The sequence below is a fragment of the Misgurnus anguillicaudatus genome, chromosome 12 (genome assembly GCF_027580225.2).
Source record: "Misgurnus anguillicaudatus chromosome 12, ASM2758022v2, whole genome shotgun sequence".
In the NCBI taxonomy this organism is placed as follows: domain Eukaryota; kingdom Metazoa; phylum Chordata; class Actinopteri; order Cypriniformes; family Cobitidae; genus Misgurnus; species Misgurnus anguillicaudatus.
In genome coordinates, this window is record NC_073348.2 from 27,920,885 (window position 1) to 27,935,628 (window position 14,744).

The 14,744-nt window shown below is 36.2% G+C and overlaps 1 protein-coding gene across 2 annotated transcripts; it reads right to left on the reverse strand.

The window, feature by feature from the left end:
• Positions 1 to 408: 408 nt before the first annotated feature.
• Positions 409 to 12,364, reverse strand: cnih2 (cornichon family AMPA receptor auxiliary protein 2). Of its 2 annotated transcripts, none has more exons than XM_055208407.2 (8): positions 12,075 to 12,364; positions 11,653 to 11,809; positions 9,397 to 10,133; positions 6,164 to 6,232; positions 5,951 to 5,998; positions 5,271 to 5,383; positions 2,935 to 3,078; positions 409 to 2,613 (listed from the first exon to the last, which is right to left on the reverse strand). In XM_055208407.2, the coding sequence occupies exons 3-8, from the start codon at positions 9,475 to 9,477 to the stop codon at positions 2,586 to 2,588; spliced, it is 483 nt and encodes a 160-aa protein (XP_055064382.1). In that variant the 5' UTR covers positions 9,478 to 10,133; positions 11,653 to 11,809; positions 12,075 to 12,364; the 3' UTR covers positions 409 to 2,585. The 2 variants fall into 2 exon arrangements, with proteins under 2 accessions (XP_055064382.1, XP_055064380.1); XM_055208405.2 differs by having other exon boundaries at positions 11,653 to 11,814.
• Positions 12,365 to 14,744: the final 2,380 nt, after the last annotated feature.

The following is a 14,744-nucleotide window of genomic DNA, read 5'->3' on the forward strand; positions in this document are numbered from 1 at the left end:
CCCAAACATTAAATCTAACCCCAACCACAAGTGTTGATTTAAAAATAGGAAAGAACAATGAGAAAAAATATAAAATAACACGATAAAGAAAGTCGTGGCACAGATATGAAAAGCCATTAATAAAAATTTGTGCAAGGAAGGACGAAAAAGCGCGGAAATTCGTTTCAGCAAACACAAATAAATTTATACAAATTTTCGTTACTATAACACAACTTGCCGTGAGACTGTGTTGCATGGTGCACACAACATAAAATGTAATGTCCACCTATTTGGACACTCCAGGTCTTAGGAGGTTAAGTTAAACCAACTTTTTATTTTTTTACAGTTTAATGAATCCAGTCACCAGAAAAATATGAGTCTATGCACATGCGGAAAATATACATGCGTTATGGATGTGACAAAAAAGGTCACACATGTTTGCGAGACAACATACTTTGTAGTAATTTTGTCAATAGAAATGCACAAACCAACAATGCTCAACAAATGGAGAAGGGTTGGCTCTTCTAAAAACATAAAAATATTTATTTTAATTTTAATGAGGAAAAACAGTGTTATGGATGTGACATTTCTAAAATCTGTGCTTTGCCTGAACTGAAAAATAAACTTAAACAGAGCCCTCACATTGGTTATTTGGCCACCAAATATTGCCAAAAACGTTTGCTTAAAACAACCTTTTTTTTTTCAGTTGCATGGAATTGCTTCATTTCACTTACTTTTCACCCTAATACGAAATTAATGACACTTTTATCGGCAACATTGTTTTATTAGAACATGTGGAATTGCTTTTCTAGAGTATATAAGATATTAGGTTGTATCCAACTGAATACAGACCATAAAGTTATACCAAAGGTGCTGTAGCATACATCAATAAATCATGTATAAAAGTTATTGTCATGCAGGTCTTCTTACTGCATGTCGACTAATATTAAATCACAAAAAGACATTCAATGATGACGTCTAGTGAAAACCCTAGTCATTTCTCTCCCCCTGGTCAGCTTTACTTTGTTGTGCTAGAAACGATTGTCCAGGGTATAGTCACATTTATTTGGTTATACCAAGATGTAAAGAAGGCCGGGGCGTTCGAATAGGCAGTGTTTCTAAATGCACTCTGACTGTGCCATTAAATTACTCTCTTATTGGAATGAGGCGTTGTATTTTAAATGCGTGTTGAAGTGAATGTAATAACACCTCCACCACAGTATTGTGTAATGAATTTGTTCTAGCTACTGCAGAGGCTCAAGAATAATATGCCACTCTATTAATCTACAAAGCTAGAACTACACACAGCTTAGTTAGTTAAATAATCATCATTAATCTACTTGTCAGCAGACTCATGGAAACAACACAACACAGGAGAGGCAAAGCGGTGGTCCTACGATCACCGCGTTAACACAAAACAGAGTGGCATCAGATAAACGCTGTATATAGTCTAACAACACATAAGATTGCCTGAAAAGTGGTAGTGTCTCTCTGTGATGATGAAACCATCACCGTTGTCATCGCCATGACAACCGCATCATTCCACTGTCACGCCGCTTGATGCCGTCAATACGTTACCGACACCTGCATCTCCATCATCTGTATCACGGTCCGCTGTGTTGGACCGCCTCACATCAGCCCACACCTCTGTTGTTGCTACAGTTCATCTGTTGGCATTCCAAAAGTGCTTTTATGATTTGTCACAGTCTATCGAGTATTTGAACTCCGGCACAGGTCGGGGCCGGATGTCTCGTCCCTCTGGAACGGCCTGTCCGGCATGCCCACATCAATTTAGGATCTCACGGAGGAAGTCCTCAGCGCGGTCCGTGATGGATGAACCCAAAATGTCAGGTGGCTCTCGTGAAAGTTCTTCAGACGTGATGCTGCTCAAACAGTTTATCCGGTTTGTGATAATAATCTCATTGGTTGATTTGCTTGAAGCATCTGTGTAAACGTCACGGCTTGACTCCATACGTATAAAATATAGTTCTTTGTGCAGTTTACTTGCTAACTACCCTGACAGAACCGCAACAACTGAGCCATATATTCATTTATTATTATTATTATTATTATATTGTACTTCTACATACAGGGTACCTACCACAAATACTGAAAAAGCAAATACTTAGCAGTAATTAAATAGTCCTTCGGCACAAAATGAGATTTCGTAATGTAATTGAACAAAAAAACATTGCAGCGTAAAATCCACGGCTTATTGTTTTAACTTCAGTGTAACAGGTTCAATTGCAGACATTACGAACTGGTTGGTGCTGTGAGCAGGAGATGTCAGCAGCCCTTGAGAAATTAAATGATGAGCCTTTATCTCTCCCTCCCTATTGCACTGATTTCTATAGGTCCACTCGTCTTCATAAATGAATGGCAGTGGTTGAGGCAGCTTCGCTTTTGGCGGCTGTAAGCGCCTCCTAATATTTAGCGTTTTCTCCTCATGTCCATCCCCACCCAGAAGATCTGAGAAGGAGCTGAACAAGGCCAGCGGTGGAGAGATCTGTGGATGAGGGAGAGGAGAGCGTGACATCATTCACTCTTTGTTCTGTCATCTCTCTCATTCCTGTCGTAGTCCTTTATTCTGAATTTGATCAAATCACTTAGAAGCTGACCAAAGCATACACCATACTGAAAAAAAGAGATGATAAGAAAAAATTAATAAAGAGACTTATTGGTTTTTATATACACTCTACCAGCTTCATAATTAAAGACTGTATAACTTCTAGTGGTCTTGGTGGGCTGTATTTTCACAAAAGAGCAACCAAGCCATGTAAAACTAAGAATATTATTATATTTTCAAACAACTTTCCTTAGCAAAACATACAATTTGAGATATCATTTATGTTTGAAGTCACAAATGCAAAATATGAGCAATGCTAATAGTAATGCTTGCCTTAGTAAGCACGCCAGAATAAAAATTTTAAGTTTAAAGGATCGAAATGGCTGTACCTGTACAGATAGTAGAAGAAGGAGAGAAGGTAGAAGCCAAGTTTGCACCAGGATTCTTTTTGGCAGTAATTCAGTATGTCTGCATTCATCACACTCACAGGATCATACATAACCTCAGACCCATCTGCGGGACGGTGAAAAAACCTAAAAGAGAAAAAGACGCCTGTTAAAGAAAAAGGCCCACTTTCACAGATTGAGCCAGGATTAAACCTTACTTAAATTAGTAGACATTTAAAGGGGCCATGGCATGAAAAAATGACTTTTTCCATGTTTAAGTGCTATGATTGGGTCCCCAGTGCTTCTATCAACCTAGAAAATGTGAAACAAATCAACCCAGTAACTTAGTTTTGGTAAACCATTCTCTACAAGTGCATGAAAAAATAGGTCGTTGAAATTTGGCGCTCCTTATGATGTCATAAGGAGCTCTTATTATAATAATACCACCCCTTAATCTGCACTATCCAACCACAACACTGCCATTTAGTGCAGAGAAAAGCACTAATTATTAAGTTTTAATTGCAACAAACCACCATCATTGTGATCAGTGTTTGAATTTTATCGGCTCATTTGCATTTTAAAGGACACACCCAAAACGGCACATTTTAACATGTTATAATAAATTATCTATAGGGTATTTTGAGCTAAAAATTCACATATGTGCTCTGGGGACACCAAATAATTATTTTACATCTTTGAAAAGTCTTGTCCCATGGTCCCTTTAAAGGTGGAGTGCACGATTTCTTAAAAAACGCTTTGGAAAAGGGAGTCAGGACGAGTACCAAATCACACTTGTAGCCAATCAGCAGTAAGGGGCGTGTCTACTAACCGACATCGTTGCCTGGGTAGTGTATATGTGTGGGGCGGGTCTATCAAAAAAAGGTCTAGATTCTATTGGGGTAGGGGTGTGTTTGTTTAGGCGATTTCAAATGTCAACAATGGCTTTCAGAGATCATGGACAATGCCTTTAAGTAGCATCTATATATTGAGGTGACCAGACGTCCCCGTTTTCTCGGGACTGTCCCGTTTTTTGGTATTCTGTTCTCCAGATAACTCAATGATATTTTGACTATTGAACTAAATGTCCCCACATGCAATTTTAAAGAGCACCTATTTCATTTCTAAAAACAACGTTATTTTGTGTATTTGTTATAATTCAATGGGTCCGCGTGGTTTATGGTTAAAAAACACATTATTTTCCACACCATACATTTTTGTAGCTCCAGATTTCTCTCTCTCTCTTCCTGAAACGCAATGATTCATGTAAAAAACTCATCTATTTAAAGAGCACTGTGTCCCTGATTGCCCAGCTAATTTGTATACGTTGTGATTGGCCTGAATACCTCTGACATCATACGGAAATGTGACGCTCCTTACCATGTTTGAAAGATTCGGTTGCTAACGAGTTAATTTACAGGCTGTGAGTCCGAAGCGGAAGGAATTATGATAATGTCGGTCTTTACTACATCACTAATCCCAGGAAGTAAATTGTTGCCTACAATCCGTGTGTTTGTTGTAGTCCAAGAAAAGAGATTTACTTTGGGGTACCTTTTGCATATCGTTAACATGTACTAATACACACTTAGGCTATGTCCACACGAAGCCGGTGCATTCCCTATCCGATCATTTTTTATCCTTGCTCTAAAAAAAGAATCTGTAAACACGAAACCACTGAAACCGACTGAAAGCGATGTAGTATATATGCCGGACCAGTATGGGGCGCTGTAATTCTGCCACAGATATACACTATACACGGAGAAGAAGACTTTGAGCATGCGCATAACCAACGTATGGTGTTGTCCATTATCGCTTGTTGGTTACCACAATTGCATAGAAGCAATAGATTTTGCTGTAATAAAGCTATTAGGCTTTAGTAGCTTCTGTAGCACGAACACAATCACGTAGTCCGCCGTTATTGTTGTTGCTGTTACGTGTGACGCTTCCGACACGTGATGTGATGACGTTTTCGCTTCACAAAATATACAGATTGGCTGTACAGACGAAACCGCAAGGGTGTCGGTTTCAGATTTATCCACTTTAGGACCCGGTTTAAAAAAATAGCGGATTCAGTCTCCAAAAACGCCGGATCTGTGTGGATGAAAAGGCAATACGATAACAAATTTATACGTATACAGTGATACGCGTCTCCGTGTGGACAGCCCCTTACACACCAATGGAAATGTACAATCGTGAATCGGATAATTGGTGCTCTTTAAAAATCTGGTCACCTTACTATATATGATTTAGAAAAAAACATTACTAGCATGCATCTAGAGACAAAGCATTGGCACTAATATATTTATATCTAAATAAAAAATATTTAGGCATATAGTTTGTACCTCCAGAGATGATAAAGAAGCAGTGGGATGTTGAGACCTAAAGTTACCCATTCGCCTGCACACATGAACATTAAACAGAAGAGCCCGTGGATGGAATACTCTGGAACCACCAGCTGTAAAAGAGACATGAATAGTTTTAATGCATCAGAGAGCTTGTGATGTCTGTAAGCAGATGTGCAGAAATACTTTTGTCGCTCGGCAAGCGTTTCATCTTTTCCACATTCAGTTCGGTTTCTTTGTGTGAGCGTGACAGAAAATATCATTTTGTGGTTCTTGGAGATACAGAATGCTCCTGGATCCTTTAGACATCACTTGTATGTTTGCCTTCACATCAAAATCCAATTCACTTGTTCACAAACTAATTCATATTTACATTCACTCTCCTGTATTAGTCTTTACAGGAATAAATTAACACAAACATGAATATTATTATCCTAATTATCCCAAGTTGGTATTTTTCACAATAAACGAAGATTAACTTTTCTCCCATACAGTGAAAATAAATAGAGGATGCAGCTTTCACAAGCTTTCTGACATAAAAAAGGTCATACGAGTTTGAAATGATATAACTGTGAGTACAGTTTCATCTTTTTTTTTTTGTTTATTATTAATTTTCAAGTGAACTGTTCCTTTAAGCACTCATCTAGATTGGCTTTGTAATCTACCACAATTTCACTCACCCTTCGGAGGAGGTTGCAAATTCTCTCGATGTTTAATATTCTTTCCCTCTGAGGAAAAGCAGAAAACCCAGTAAGATTACTAGCAGCTCAAATCATGCATGTCAATGTGCATGTGTGTACATGTATTTTGAAAACCCGCTGTTCACAGTCGGCAAAGTGATGCTGTGTGGTTGATGCTGTGTGAAAGAAATCATGAACTAAGAAAAGCCTTACCGCTCTGGTGGGGTTGCTCTGATCGATGGGGTTTTTGAAGTCTGTGCGCAGCTCATCAAACGCAATAATCTAGAAAAGCAACAACAACAAGAAATGTTTTTTTATTTATTTGAGCAATTGCAACATCATGGGTGAGCAACACTTTAAAGATGGTGATTCTTTCATCATGTCGAATCATTCAAGCCCTTTCAGTCTATTTGTCTTTTATATTTTTTAAGCTTTAGCCTCAAACCATATTTTCATCTCCACCTTGGCCCATATAGATCCATATCTCCTGTGGTCCTCACTTCATTGTCCTCTGTAAACAGATGCAGTTGCCATGGTGATTGAAAGATCCCCTTAGCGGGCGTCATGGTTACTATAGAAGTGATTTCACAATCTTATTGGCTGAGAGCCATAAAGAGATGGGGACGGGGGTGTCGGAAGAAAATTACGGTTTGATAAGCATTCTCAATAACATGATTTCTCGCTGACATGCACTCATGCACAGACTCTCAACCTCCCCATTCTGTCTCCCGTCGCTCCTTTTTTCTCTCTCTCTCTCTCTCTCACACACATATAGGTATATATATATATACTCATGCTCACACCATATGACTCACGTTTAGATTTTCTCCCACTCCATGTCATTAGTCAATAGACAGTCATTTCAAGTCTGTTTCTTAATGGCCCTTTCAACGTCTTACACACATAAGGTCTGCAATCTACTTCCAGTCTGAAAATATCTCAACATTCTTGGTTTAGTAATTTAAGTCTGCATGGTGTTTTAGACTTTAACAATTCTGTTTAAGGCCAATTTTGTGTTTGTCCGCTGTTCCCTTTGTATGTCGCCTCTGATATGTTGAATACAGATGATGCTGAAGTCTCTGGTGGTGACTGTGTAAATTTCATTTGTAATTCTACAGACAGTTCAGATGGTACAAATGTTGACCTCTTCCTGTCCTATTGTGAATTCTCTCTGATGTCTTTGTGTCGAGATGGATGAATCTTACTAAAACATGTCTACAGTTACAATAAATGTGCTGAAAAGGTTCTGGTTGGTTTGTCAAAGAACCGCTTCTTTCATACCTTTATATAATCTAAAGAAAATGTTTTTAAGACAAAGAACATTCTTTAAAATAAAAGTGCTTTACGATGCCATAGAACAACCATTTTTGTTTAAATGGTTCTATAAAGAGCATCTTTGTACAGTAAAAAAACAACTTGTAAAATTTACTTTAAAAATCCTTGTAACAATTTGCGCGAATGTTTTTAAGTAATATTTACTGCTTTTTTAAGTACAACTTACCTACTAAAATCAAATAAAATCTACTTAATAATTGACTTAAATAATTAAATAAATGTCACTTAAATATTTTTATTTTAAAAGTTAGATTTATTTTAATGGTTTAGATTAAGTCTATTACTATTTTAAATATTGAAGCATTGCTGTCCTAAAAATATTAAGTAAATCTTATTTACTGCTGTATGGTAAATTTGTATTTACTGTTTGTTATTTTCTATGGACTTATTTAGTCTTAGTGTTACAAATGGCATTATTACACAACCTTTATGACTGACTATAAGTCATTGAATAAACTTGATTCTCCACAGAAACGCACACAAAAATGCATTTTTGACATGCATTGTTAAGCGAAGAGAATACAATAAAATGTTCTGAACACGGTTTATGTAAGGAAACACTGATCACCTGAACAGTGACTTCACAAAATTATAATTTACAACAGAAAAACATCAATAATACAAGAGCTTAAACCTTTATGACATTTTATTAACAAATATTTAGTTAAAGTTCTTATCAGTTCTTATTCTGTGAAAAAGCTTAAAAATATCTAAATATTCAGGCGCAAAGGATTGTGGGTATTCCTTACAACATGTGCAAATAAATGTAAGTTCATTTTACTTATTGTTTTTAGTTTAATGGATTTTATATGCTTAAGTTAACCGAACTCAGATTTTTGACTTAAAGTTTTTGATTAAAATTGACTAAATTATTTTAGGAATGTGCAGTGACTATAAAACAATTAAATAATACAAGAAAATATATAATACTACTTACTATTCCCACACAGTTTATTTTGTAAATTAATTAATTAATTAATTAATTGTGTATTTATCATCTTTTTACTTAGGAAAATCTTGTTCTCAATAAATGTTAATATTACTATGTAGAAATTATGAGGGTTAATCTTATATTTTATATTTTGTCAGTGTCGTGTAAAACTTCAGATTATAAAAATGTATGAAGGGTTTTTATATGTCACTAAAATCAAAAGAAAATTATGTGTTTATTTGACAAAAACAAAGCAGGTGATTCTCATTAAATTTGTATTGTTTATTGTACTACCTCTAATCAATACCGATTCTTTATAAAAAAAAATAAAAAATGATATTACAGTATGCACAAACTTAATACACTCTTAATAATAAAGGTGCTATAAGGTTTTTTACAATGATGTCATAGATTAATAGTCTGTAGAAAGACATTTACAAGAATCTTTGTGAAACAGAAAGGCTCTTCAGATGTTAAAGGTTCTTTATGGAACCATTTAGCCAAAAATCTGTCATCTATATAGCATCATGAACACTCTTAAAATTAAAAAAGGTCCTTAAAAGATTCTTTACAGCAAAGCCATAAAGAACCGTTATTGTTTCCACAACGAACCATTAATGCAAAGGTTCTTCGTTTATACATTTTTATAATCTGAAGAACCTTTTTCACCTTTTTTGTAAATGTTCTAAAAAAGGTTCTTCTATCGTGACACTTGTTTATTTTTAAGAGTGCATGTAAGCTGCTTTTGGATAAACGTATTTGCGAAATGCATAAATAATATAAATATAATGTTTTGACAGATTAAATGCCATTCACCTATTTGCCCGTGTGATGTACAGTTGCACATTTATAAAGTCACACCACCTTTCTCAATTTTCCCCCTGTATTCATCTGCATGTTCTGTATCACCAATGACTCAGAATGTCGACTCCAGTAATAACTAATACATTTTATATTCACCTCATCTACAACAGCCCTTGTTAAGGAAGGGATGACAGCTTAGACAGACACACACCAGTCTCACAAACTTGCACCGACACACATACTTAGATTCACACAGATCTGGCAACGTTGTCGATTCAGACGCCAGTTTGAAATGTGTGACAGGTGCTACAGGTACCCACACATATTAACATTGTATCAAATACAGAAGATCTACAGTATGGTGCTCTGAACTTACCTGCCAGATGACGAAGAAGATCAAGGCGGCGCAGAGCACGAGTGTTAACATGTAGCAGAAGGCAGCGAAGGTGAAGGCCATGGCTGTGCCGGCCAGCCTGACGGTGAAACGGGTCGAGAGAGGGCAAAGGGGAATAATCCCCTGCTCTCTCTCTCTCTTTCTGTTTGTCTGTCTCTCTCTCTCTTTGTTACTGTGCCCCCTTTACTTTTTTACTGTTGCCAACCACTTTCTTCTTGAAGCTTGTGGTCCAAGTGAGGATGGAGAGGAATCTTCTCGTCTGGAACTGTAGATATAAGGCGTCTGGCTTTCTCCGCTTCTGTCTGTTGCTTATCCACCTCCGCTGGCTGGAACGTCTTATACCATGTGTGCTGGACTGTGTGTGTATGTGCGTTGATGTGTAATTGTTTCTCTCTGCCTGGGTGCTGTCCAGATAACTGCTGGAGCTGTTTCCGCTTTTCACTCTCCTTGCAATCTCACTCCTCTCTCCTCGTTCCTTCACTTGCTCCTCTCTCTCTCTCTCTCTCTCTCTCTCTCTCTCTCTCTCTCTCTCTCTCTCTCTCTCTCTTTCTCTCTGACTGGCAGGCAGGAGGTTTTGTATGTGAAAATCTGCCCCCTCCCCCCTGTCTCTATGATTAGTGGTGCAGACTTGGTCCACACACCTCACGTACAGCACAACACCTAAAAAATGTATTGTCGGCACATCGGGCACTGGAGGATGAATGTCGTCTGTCTACAATCTGAAACACAGACATTGATTTGAGTTGTGAAGTAATAGACGGCTAAAGCTTTAATTTGAGTTGATGGGTGATTGATGAACAGTAATTACAAAGGTATTATGAATGTGGTAATGTCAATCAATAACATGACCCTTAGCAGCATCCAAAATCGATAGGTCTTTCCTTTATTGGAGTCATCGATCAGTTTAAGATGCTAATAAAACAGGTTTATATATACATTTTCAGTATAGATAAAATAGACAGTGGATTTGGATAATGCTATGATCTTGTAATATTAATGAAATGTATGATCCTTACCAAAATTACATACATGACTAGTGATTTTTGCATCAACATCATCCTGATCTCACAAGAAATCGTAAATATTTTACGAGTTGGCTTATTTGTATCGATTCATATGAAGTTAATCGTGCAAAATCATAAGATTCTCATGAAAAAACAACAACCAAACCCAACCCCACACCTAACCCCAACGTAACAGGGGTCAATATCATACCAAAACTTACGAATGTGGTTGTATGAATTAATACAAATTAGCCAACTTGTAAAATATGTACGAATTCTCGTGAGATGGCATTGCAGCAATCAGAACAATTCCTGTTCTCTTAACATCCTTTAATAAAACCTTTCTGTTTCACAAAATGTTTAAAAAAAGTTTAGTTTATAAAAATGGTATTATTAAAGAATATTTGACCAAATCTTTGTCCAAAAATGTTTTTTTTTCTACGGCATTGCTGTGAAGAACTTTTACACCTTTATTTTTAACCCCTTAGCATTTCTGAAAAAGGCTAAAAATCCCTAAGGACACAAATTTTACCTGCTGTGTTGATTGTATTTTAAACCGGTTTACATCATTCGAATCACAAGAAGATCAGCTTTCAAATGATATGCGACATGTTTAGCTTTTTGTTTTATTTGATGAAGTTTTATGCCAAATAATGCAGTGTCTCTCCTACGGTACACTGGAATTTTAGGGGTTAAGAATGCAAATACTTTTTTTAAATCATCTCTAAACTAAGTTCTAATAAATGTGCCACATTTTAATCTTCAGTCGTGCATGAATCCATAACCCTTACAAAAATTAACCATGTACAAAAATGGTTCATTCAATTTACTTATTTTTTTAAGGTAATTGGTCGCAATCAATTTATTTAAGCTACATTCAAACAAAACAAAAATTTGAAAAACAAAACAAAAAACTTTTGTTTAAATGTAGCTTAAATAAATTGATTGCGACCACTTGCCTTAAAAAAATTGAGTAAATTGAATTAATCATTTTTCAGTGCATGTTTTTTTGTTGTTGTTGGTGTATTGATTACTAATAGCAAAACCAAAGTTTTACTACAGTAACTATGTGTTTTTTTTAAGTAAATCCATGGTTCATTTTTGTAAGGGAACAGAAGTGTAATGATGTACTTCAATTTATCTTAAAAAAATTTGATGATGATATAAATGATGATATAAAATGGTAAACTAAGTTGCATTTTATTATACTGGTAATAAGCATCATCAAGCCTACCTGTGTTTTCGGTAGCATGAGCACAAGTATGTCAACGTCTGTCCTTGTTCCCCTCATTTTCCTCCCGCCAATCTGGGTCGACACCATGTCAGAAATCTGTAGTCTGTCTTGCACTGTGTCAATGTCGATCCCATAACAGTTTCTCATTGGCTGGTTGCTGTTCTGAACAGGTACAGGAGCCAGAAGACGTGTTGATTGTATCTTTTTCTTTAATCTTGCGCTTCACACGCACTTAGTATTTTTTCTCATCATATCTGTCCTGCCATTATCCCTTTGCTCCTTTCTCCATTTTAACCCTCTCTGTCTGTTTTGCTGTTCTACAAATTCAATCTAAATTCAATCTAAAAATCAGCTGAAAGAGAAACATCCCTCTTATATTCCGCATGCCAGAGCTGTTTCGAATAAAATGATGATCTCATTACCTGTGGCCGTGATGCCCAACTACATTCAACAGTCTTCTCCCTCTCCTCGCCTGTGTTTCAGTCCTGGTTCTCAGCGTACTCTCAATCCCTCGAGAGATATGAGGGGGCAGAGGGAGCTCCGAGTCTTTTCATCTTTGGCTTCCCTTGTTTGTCTCTCACTCTCTCTCTCTCTTTTATTCTCTCAGAGCTGTCTCTTTCTTCGCAACGTTACTTTCTTGATAAAAGTGCTTTTGCCACGCAAGAGAGGTTTGATTCTACTTCTTTCTATTCCTTCTTCAGTATGTCAGTGCCAAGCCTGTTTCAGTGAGCAAACTGAGGGGTGTTTTCAGTTGCATTTTATTGTTCCTTCCATTTCCAAAAAAAAAAAAAAAAAAAATAAAATAAATAGCATTACACATACACAATGTGTCTACCACTATATTTCTGCAATGATTACACATATAGATCTTACAGTATACATTTGGGTTCCCTACCACCTCATTTATGGTGTCTACATACATTTTTGATGAATATCCCCTGAGGCCTTATTGTGCTTCTCTAACTAGCTATATTTCTTCTGTTTATTGTGTGTACTTTATGCGTGGGAAATTTTCATTGGATCCAGGAAACCCTTTTTTTAATTGTTCCCTAAGGTGAAGACAGTGAATCATTCGAATATTAAGGCTTATGATTTGCTTGTGTTGCTTGTTATTGAGATTTCAGCTCTTTAGGTTTAGCACAGTCGCACGGATAAATGTCCTAAAGCACATACAGCATCCTTGATATATATGTCCAAGAGTACCACCTGGTGGATTCTTCACCATTTAAGTTTTACATCTATGTTATCCAATATTTCTAAGTAAATACACGCTCATTATTAATCTATACACTGTAAAAAATGCTTTGTTGCACTTACATTTTTAAGTTTATTTAAGGTCATTTAAACTTTTTTGACTAGTGAGGAGTTGCAATAAATAAATAAAAATATTGTTGATTGGGCTTAAGTCATTACAACTTTATTTTTTTATAATTTAGCAACTTCTATCCAGTCAAAAAAGTTTACATTACTTAATTCAAGTATTTTAAACTTAAACATTTAAGAGGGGAACCACATCTAATTTATTTATTTCAGTGCTTGTGTGTTGTTTTTGAAGTATATGGGTACAGTAGTGATTCTGTAATTAATTCATTTCCGAATATTTTACATGAAATTATATATAATTCTTGAAACGAGATGTTAATATAGATGTCGTGAGAAATTATAATAGTGTCTGTGACAGCAGAGACTAATTTTAAAGGGCTTTTTATAGACTTTTAGATGCAAAATAAAGAATTGGTGTCCCCAGAGTACGTATGTGAAGTTTTAGCTCAAAAAACATTTATAGATCATTTAGTATAACATGTTAAATTGCCACTTTGTAGGTTTGAGTAAAAATCTGCCGTTTTTGCGTGTGTCCTTTTAAATGCAAATAAGCTGATCACTGCACTAAATGGCAGTGTCATGGTTGGATAGTGCAGATTAATAGGCAGTATTATCCCCCTCTGACATCACAAGGGGAGACAAATTTCAACTATTTTTTCACATGCTTGCAGATGATGGTTTGCCAAAACTAAGTTACTGTTCTTTTTCACATTTTTCTAGGTCGATAAAAGCGTTCAGGACCCAATTATAGCACTTAAACATGAGTCAGATGAAAAAGTGAGATTTTCATGATGTGTCCCCTTTATGTTGGACTATGGTTCGTGTGTGTTAGACCAGTGATTCTCAAACTGGGGCCGTGAGATTGTGCCGGGGGTCCCAGTTTTATGAAATTTTATAAAATACATTTATTTATCATAAATTCTATGTAATTAGACCTCCGAACAGCACTACATAGTGTAATTTAACATGTTTGGTTAATTAAAATTTTAAGTTTTACAATGTTTCATGTCCTAAATTTTCTTGGGGGGGCCAGAAATTGCATCACACAACAAAAAAGTTGAGAATCACTGGGTTAGACAGTCAAAAAACTTGGAGGCTTACAGGGGACATATCATGATAATCTGAGTTTTTCCATGTTTAAGTGCTATAATTGGGTCCCCAGTGCTTCTATCAACCTAGAGAACATGGAAAAAAAGGATTTGAACCCAGTACTTAGTTTTGTTAAACCATTCTCTGCAAGCATGTGAAAAAATAGGTCATTGAAATTTGGCTCCCCTTGTGATGTCAGAAGGGGATAATATCTGCACTATTAAACCAGGGCACTGCTATTTAGTGCAGCTCATTTGCATTTTAAAGGACAAAACCAGAAATGTGCACACATGCTATATTTAACATGCTATAATACATTTTCTATGGTATTTGAGCTAGAACTTCACACATGTACTCTGGGGACACCAAATAATAATTTGACATTTAAAAAAAATATCTTGCGAAATGTCCCCTTTAAAGCCAATGTACAGCTTGGGTCTGTTTGTCCGAACAAAGTGAGACTGTAAATTGTGTGAGAAACCTTATTTTCGAAGTTTTGCAATCCCATTTGATACCACCAACATATAAAAAGCCTCCTAATTAAAAATGTCAGAGAAAAATCGTTATTTTGTCTTCAAAGAGAGAAAGATCGTAAGCATTAAAACGTATTGGATGCAATCGAACATCACATCTGCGTCTAAAACCCCCATCTATTCGTTTTAATTTGGGAGCGGAACCAA